This window comes from Myotis yumanensis, unplaced genomic scaffold (genome assembly GCF_028538775.1).
Source record: "Myotis yumanensis isolate MYYU_CA2020_CCGP unplaced genomic scaffold, mMyoYum1.0.hap1 SCAF_2, whole genome shotgun sequence".
NCBI lineage: Eukaryota > Metazoa > Chordata > Mammalia > Chiroptera > Vespertilionidae > Myotis > Myotis yumanensis.
In genome coordinates this window covers 184,622,156-184,630,313 of record NW_027223753.1, presented here as the reverse complement: position 1 = coordinate 184,630,313, position 8,158 = coordinate 184,622,156, and the positions used below count along the sequence as shown (strand labels likewise).

At 46.7% G+C, this 8,158-nt stretch overlaps 1 protein-coding gene across 2 annotated transcripts in view; it reads left to right on the top strand.

Annotated features, from left to right (window-relative positions):
- The first annotated feature begins 6,841 nt into the window (after positions 1 to 6,841).
- The window catches only part of ECT2 (epithelial cell transforming 2), a 52,101-nt gene continuing 50,784 nt past the window's right edge, over positions 6,842 to 8,158 (top strand). Inside the window, exons 1-3 of one of the 2 annotated variants that reach the window (XM_070403629.1) lie at positions 6,842 to 6,978; positions 7,652 to 7,731; positions 7,837 to 7,929. In XM_070403629.1, the coding sequence (XP_070259730.1) occupies positions 6,852 to 6,978; positions 7,652 to 7,731; positions 7,837 to 7,929 (300 nt within the window). In that variant the 5' untranslated portion in view covers positions 6,842 to 6,851. The remainder of the gene's footprint in view (positions 6,979 to 7,651; positions 7,732 to 7,836; positions 7,930 to 8,158) is intronic. The other variant, XM_070403630.1, reaches the window with a different exon arrangement.

Sequence of the window (8,158 nt, the reverse complement as noted above, 5' to 3'; positions counted from 1 at the left end):
AGACATCCTTAGTGCTGCTGAGGAGGCAGGAGAGGCTCCCACCACCACCGCTGTACTGGCAGCCATCAGCCTGGCTTGTGGCTGAGCAGAGCTCCCCCATGTGGGAGCGCACTGACCATCAGGGGGCAGCTCCTGCATTGAGCGTCTGCCTCCTGGTGGTCAGTGTGTGTCATAGTGGCCAGTCATTCTCAGTCTTTCTGCTGTTAGGGTCAGTTTGCATATTACCCTTTTACTATATAGGATAGAGGCCTGGTGCACGGGTGGGGGCCAGCCGGTTTGCCCTGAAGGGTGTCCCGGTTCAGGGTGGGGGTCCCGCTTGGGTACCTGGCCAGCCTGGGTGAGGGGCTGATGGCTGTTTGCAGCTAGTCACACCCCCTTCAGAGTGGGGGTCCCCACTGGGGTGCCTGGCCAGCCTGGATGAGGGGCTGATGGCTGTTTGCAGGCTGGCCACACCCCCTTTAGAGTGGGGGTCCCCACTGGGGTGCCTGGCCAGCCTGGGTGAGAGGCTGAGGGCTGTTTTCAGGCTGGCCGGTGACTGAAGCTCCCAGACTCTCCTTTTTTTCTTTTATTCTGGGATTTATTTACCTTCTATATTTGAAACTTTGTTGCTGTCACTGGAGCTGAGAGCCGGCTCCAGCTCCGTGGCCACCGCCGGCTGAAAGCAGGTATCTGGGGTTTGTTTAGCTTCTATAATTGAAACTTTGTTGCGTTCGGAGCTTAGAGCTGGGCCGTGGCAGGTGGGGAACCTTGGCTTCCTCCAACACTGGAGCAAGCAAGCCTTCTGCTGGTTTCAGCTGCATGGCTGCCAGCCGCCATCTTGGTTGGTGGTTAATTTGCATATCACCCTGATTAGCCAATGGGATGAGTAGCGAAGGTATGGTCAATTACCCTTTTTGTCTTTTATTAGATAGGATAGATACTATTATAGGTTGATAACATAACATTTCATATTTATAAGTAACATTAGACAATCTATCTATATATATATATAAAAGCCTAAGCGACCATTACAACCAGTCAAGCAGTCGCTATAATGCACATTGACCACCAGGGAGCAGACTCTCAATGCAGGAGCTGCCCCCTGGTGGTCAGTGTGCTCCCACAACCAACCTCCCATGGCCAGCCAACCACTTGCGGCCCCTCCCCCTGGCTGGCCAACCTCCCACAGCCCCTCCCTGTGGCCGACCGGTCCCCCGTAGGCCTCAATCGCCGGTCAGGCCAAGGGACCCCACCTGTACATGAATTCGTGCACTGGGCCTCTAGTTATAATATATTTCATCATAATTTTAGGTAATAAAAACAAAGACCATTACAACAAATGTTGTCCATTTATTGAAACAAACAATAATTTTTCAGATATATTAGTAGATTCAAACACACTAGAAAAGTGAGAAATCTTGTGCACTCTGATTTGAAGAGTGATTGCATGGGCAGTGTGCACACTTGTGATTGAGGGTGGGTGGAGAAAGACAGTCCATAACCCAAAGCTAACTTTCCCATGCTCTGATTCTCTGCTGCCCCGAAGGAGTATAGATTAAAAAAAGAACATGGAGATGGATGGGGGATGGAGGGAAGGAAAGAAAGAAACTATGAATAAAGAGGAGAGAATAAACTGGAAGAAGAGCAAGTGTGAGAGGGAAGTCAGGAAAGATGGTCCAGCCTGTCATCAAATTCAAAGATGGAGGTGGGGAAGTTGATCCTCCAAAGGAATAATCTCAGTAATTCAATCTTTTACATTTCATTTTCCCCACCTCAGAAATTATTTTATTGCTTGGGGAAAATATGTCACACACTTCAATATACTAAGTACTGAAATTCAGTTCAATTCCTTTAGTATTTTTTGTCTGAAATCTGTTCATTCAGCATCTTAGGAGTTGTGGATGACACTAAGAATCTATTGAATGGTTTATTCTTTCAAGGAACTTCTCATCTTAATTTATCTATCTACCTAGTTAGCTTATACTTTACACAGTTCTGTCCCCTTGACATATGAATTCAATGACTGTATTTCCAGTGAAGGGTCCTGGAGAAAGAGTGTAGCATTTAACATAAGGAATCTTAGCTAGGACCTGCCTTGGAAAGGGACAGAAGCCTGGACAAGGGCACCAGGAAAAAAGCCAAGTCTGCTAGACAAGATAAGATAGCTTGAGTACACAAGGCTTTCGCTTAAAAGAGAAGAGGGAGATTAGGTTTCGTATAGAAGAAGGACTGTCCACCTTCTGGCAGGAAAAGAATGCAATGGAGGTCTTTCTGCATCAAGATTGGTCTGATGTGGCCGGGGGTGGGGGGGGTGGGGTGGGGTGGGGGGGGGCGCGGAGGGGGGAGAGGAGAGGAGGACTTGGGGCTGGAGTAAGGTGAGGCAAAGGGAACAGAAACAGCTGCCATAGCTCCTATGGTCAGGGGTGAGAAGGCAATGTAGAGAACCATCGGTGCCATCAGGAGGTTACAGGGTCTCAGCTGAGAGAACAGGAGTAGTAAAGTAGTAGTGATATTAACAGCTAACATTATTGAATGCTTATGTGCCAGAGTATGTTCTAATCACACACATATAACTCTTTTTTAAAAAAAATATTTTTATTGATTTCAGAAAGGAAGAGAGAGGGAGAGATAGAAACACCATGTCCCCCTCCTGGGGATTGAGCCTGCAACCCAGGCATGTGCCCTGACTGGAAATCGAACCGTGACCTCCTGGTTCATAGGTTGATGTTCAACCACCAAGCCACACCTGCCGGGCCACACATGAACTCTTTTAATCCTCACAACAATACTATGAGTTCAGTACGAACATGCCATTTTATATAAAGATGAACAGGCACAGAGGTTAAATAACTTGCTTGAGGTTAGATGGCTTGGAAATGTTATAAGATTGCACTGCCTGTTTATTTGGTAGTCAAACTGACACACATCCCTTTAGAGGAATCAAGCAGAACTTTTGTTAAGCTAGCATACAACTTGTGCAGTGAAACTATGTGCTCAGTCATTAGGTTTGGGCGCAAAACCTGTCTGATGAGGGAAATAGGCTGCTCTCCTTGCTGGTGTAATGTATTTTCAGTGATGAGAATGTTTGACTTTTGTGTGTGTGTGTGTGGTTAATCCTCACCTGAGGATATCAACCAAGGTACGTGCCCTTAACCAGAATTGAACCCAGGACCTTTCAGTCCTCGGGCCGATGCTCTATCCACTGAGCCAAACCAGCTAGAGTGTGATGAGAATTTTTGGAATGTTGGGCACACCCTAGTTTAAGAATGCAAGCACATTCCAAAGTGAAATTTCAATGACTGTTTTTCTTTTCTTTTGCCATAACAGTTATCTTGGCATTATAATGAAGGGCAGACTGCAAATAGTCTTCAGTTATAAACAGGGAAATCGATAATAACTAGACTGCTTCACTCATTTAGTGTACTGCATTATAAACTTCTCAGGTATTCTAAGGTGGCCTGACAAAATTAGAAAATATTATAAACCCCCATGTCTTGTTTGAGATATTCAGAAGTGTTCAATTTTTTTCTTTTTAATTTTTTGATTTCAGAGAGGAAGGGAGAGGGAGAGATAGAAACATCCATGAGAGAGAAACATCACCCATCTTAGCTGCCTCCTGTACACCCCTACTGGAGATCGAGCCCCCAACCCAGGCACGTGCCCTTGACTGGAATTGAACCCGGGACCCTTCAGTCCACCGCCCGATGCTCTATCCACTGAGCCAAACCAGCTAGGGCCAAAAATGTTCCATTTTCAAGTGTTATGGAACAGTAAGAAGCTAGGAAAATTCCAGGACGAGGGGACCAGGGAAACCAAGACAGACAGTTAAATAGCAATTTGCAGCCACCTAGTAAATCCTATCTTCCCTAAACCAAGGACATTTAAGCGTAAACAGTTTGAGGGACATATGTAATACTTTCAACAATATATATATATATATTTAAAGAGTAAATGGTTTGCACTTCTCCTCCCCAACCAGAGGGTAAATAGCTTAAATCACCCTATTCGGGGAGACAGATAACAGAAATCCAATTAAGTGCCATTTGCCAACCGCATCCAAGGACAGACAAATTAAGAGAATAAATCTTATTTTGGTACATCAGCCTGCAGCTGATGAATATTCTATTGCTCTGCCCCTAAAAGCCCCCTTACATGCCCCGCCTTCAAAACCCCTGAAAATGAAGGCGCCAGGGCACTCCCCCGTCAGGGAGCACACAGGAGCCATCCCCACCCCCCGCGCCCCCCCCCATTTCCCACATGTCCCCTAACCTCTAAGGGACCCCATGCGACCTGCCCCGGGGCGCAAAGGCCCGGTCCTCTGGCTTCCCAGTGAGCTAAGGCAGCCCAGCCTGGGCTCCCCTTCCGTGTTTCCCTCACCTGAGCATATTTTTGCTGCGGTCAATACATTCTTGTTTGCTTTTTTCCTACACTTTGTCTCTTGATTGAAATCTTTCCCTCAGGAAGACAAGAACCGAGGGCTCCTCCTCTCACAGGTAACAAAAGTACAAGTGTTCTTCCTCTTCCCGGGATTGAGTGGGATTCCCCTTTCTTCTTTAGAGTAAACCAGTGAGCAGGTGGGGACCATGCAAAACCCACCTGGGGAGACACAGGGTGTTGTGTTCAGAGAATGCAGAAAACGAAAGCGAAAACAACCTTCGGTTTCATCATAACAACAGTTATTACAGGTAAAACGATAAATTCTTGGCTAGACTTGTAGAGGAAAGTAACAAAAGTTCTCCCGGTGGGGGCGGGGAGAAGACGTCAGGAAGCGACTTACTTTGGCTGCAGGAGAGTAGAATCTCCATAGTCTTCCATTTGTCCAAATGGAAGCGTATGTTAAGAAAATAAAAGCCCAGGACGCATTAAGGAGCTTATTCTGATCTACGAAATCCCCAGCCCCGAGGGCAGGGCTTTACATCAGGGTTTCAATGGGCGGGCTGCCGATTTAAAAAGTGCACCTGCAGAGGCCGAGTTACCCTGCGCTGGGCCCGCTGCGCGCAGGGCTCACCCCACAGCCACCGCAGAAAGCATTCGGGCAGGAGACTACAGATCACAGCCATCACTGAGCGGAAAACCATCTAAGGAGGTCCTGATTTCGTTTAGACTCTAAACTGAGGATTTGGAGCTCTTGGGGGGAAAAAAAAAGCTGCAGGAGAGGCGCGTCCGCTCAAACTTTCCTCGGGAAACGAGCTGTTTACTGAGTAAACAAGCCGTAGCCACAGACACACCTGCTACTCCCAGGGGCGCCCAGGACCCGCCACCGCCACCTGCTGGCCACATCCGGGCACTTCTCTCTACAAAATCCTGACGTCCCGACGTCCGAGACGTTGGGTTCATTTGAAACACAGGCACAACCAATCAGGGGCGGAGGGCAGCGACCAATCCCCGCCCCCTTGGAGGCTCCAGCCTATGGGAAGGAGGTTGACGCCACGCGCCAATCGGCACGGCTTTTAGAGACAGCGGCTCCCTTTTTGAATTGGCCGTGGCTGCCTCCCGCGAGGAATGGCGGTAGCGGTGAGAGGAGCCGGAGTTTGAAGAAGTGGCACTTCCCGGGCGCGTGGTGAGAGCGGTGAGGCCTCTGGGCGGGAGCGGGGGAGCGGGCGTGGGCTCGATCCCGGCAGCCGCGGGCTCCTTTGCGGAGGTCCGACAGCCCCGCCCCGGCGACCGCGAAATCCGGGCTCCCCTGCCGGGTCCCGGCGCCGGGGCGTGGCGCGGGGTGGGAGCCGAAGCCCACCAGGTACCGTGCCCTTCGCCGCCGCTCACCTGCCGGCTGTGTCTTCCGGAGGAGCCCGCGGGTGGAGGGAGGGAGCGGGTGGGGAAGGGGCCTGGGCCAGCCTCGCCGCACCCGCTGGGGCCTTGTCTCAGGACGCAGTGGTTTCGCTCCAGGATCTTTCGGGGCCGGCTTGTCTGCGGGCGGTTCGGTTTGCACATAAAACGCCAGCCCATCCCGCCCCGTCTGCCCCCCCCCCCCGCCCCCCACCCCGTCCGCGCCCGCCGCCCTCCTCGGCGCAGGTGTGCATGGCTTAGCGGTGAGAAGCGCAGTCTCTGGGGTCAGCCCCGGGTTGAACCCCAGCTTCACCACTCACGTGACTTGGGGGAAGTTACTTAACCTTTCTATTCTAGGTTTCTTTCTCAGCTGGGAGCAGTATCAGGGCCCGCCTCTTAGGATTGTTGTAGATACGAAATAAACACAAGGGTGAGAACGATGTCTGCCGCATGTGAAGGGTTAAATAAGTCTTGTTCATCGTAGTGTCATGTCATGTTGTCAGTATTATTGAAGTTGTCAGTTACACCAACGACATACCCACTATTGCATTTAGCTCCCCCACCATGAAAGACGATTGCCTAAACACGAAAAAGAAACCCAGAGTGAATATTTTGGTTAAGTGACAATTTTTAAAAAAATATATATATATTTATTGATCCAGAGAGGAAGGGAGAGAGAAACATCACTGATGAGAACCATTGATCGGCTGCCTCTTGCAGCGCCCCCTCCTGGGGGCAGAACCTCAGGCACCTGCGGAGACCGGGAATCAAGCCGGGACCCCCTGGTTCCCACCTCGATGCTCCACCGCAGAGCCTGCGCGCTTTTGATTGTTATTTGTACCATAGCCCACTGAGTCAGGTACTGGTGGATTTATGTTACAGAAGAGGAAACCGAGGTTCAGAGACGTTGAGTGCACTTTCTTTGGTTCAATATTAAGAAAAATGGGTGCTGATGCTTTTTATTCTTTTATTTTTTAAATTTTTCTTTTGCTGATGCTTTTTATAAACTCTAGTATAAAAGCAGAGTTTTCCCAGAGATCATGTTTGTTTCATGTGTTCTTATTCAAATGTATTCTTTCCCTAGTGAACTTAGAAGAGTACAAACAATGGCTGACAATAGTGTACTGACATGTGCTGGGAGGACAAGCTTGGCAGACTCTTCCATTTTCGATTCTAAAGTTACCGAAGCTTCTAAGGAAAACTTACCTAATGGACCTACTTTGTATGTTGAAGGTAACTGTGCTTTCAAACTGCAAATCACTATTTTAATACTAAACTTATTGACTGGAGACTTTCTTTTCATTTAACTGTAATGCTGTTAAGTTAGAGTACAGGTATTCAGTAAATATTTGTTGACAATCTTTACACGACATAGCTTTAAAAAAATTATCTTTATTGTTGAAAGTATTATAGATGCCTCCTGTCCCCTAACCGTCAGTGACCCCCCTACACTTTTTACTGTATGGATTAATGCGTCCCAACTTTGAAGGGAAGTCATATTGGATATTGCTTTTTCTGTATGTGAGGGCCATCTAGCTGCACCATTGTTAGCTAGACTGTATTCGTTATATCTGGTTAGGTGAAAAGACTTCTTCCCTTACCTCACTATGTAAATGGGTCTTTCCTAAATTTGCATGCACTGTTGATGAAGATGATTGTACAAGATATGGAGTGCTTTCTTTGGTTAGGAGGAGCGTTGATGTTTGTATATATGTTCTCTTCCTTAAAATGGAATGTGGCCAAAATATTTTTTAATAAGCTGGGAATTAAGTAATTTTAATTTTAGAGAATGTTATGATCTCAAAGATGGAAATATATAGTAGATATAGCCAAAAATGGGAATAGGAACTGCTTATTTTGATGTTAATTCCTGGTAAATATATTTAAACATTTTTAATTTTAATAGAAGAAATGCCTCAGGTTGAAACAAGAGTGGTATTGGTTCAAGAAGCTGGAAAACAAGAAGAACTTATAAAGGCCTTAAAGGTATGGAGTTTTAAGTTTTTAACTTTTTTAAAAGGCTGTTTTTCTTCCATTAGGATGTAAATAATTTTATAGTTTTAATCTCATACTTAAGTCTCTTTTCCACAGACTATTAAAATAATGGATGTACCAGTTATAAAGATAAAAGAAAGTTGCCCTGGAAAATCGGATGAAAAATTAATAAAAAGTGTTGTTAATATGGTAGGTTCAGCATTTCATTGCATGTGGCATGCTGCACTTCCCTTGATTGTATTCTTATATTTCACTTATGGTGACGACCTAAATTAGGTGCAAGGTATATTGTGCACTCTGAAACTAGACAAATAGAAACAATTTTAAATTTATTTCTAAAATTTGGGTGTTTCTGAAACCCCAAACTATTGCACCTATTGCAAATAATGAAATCCTTATCATTTGTCATTGTTAAATT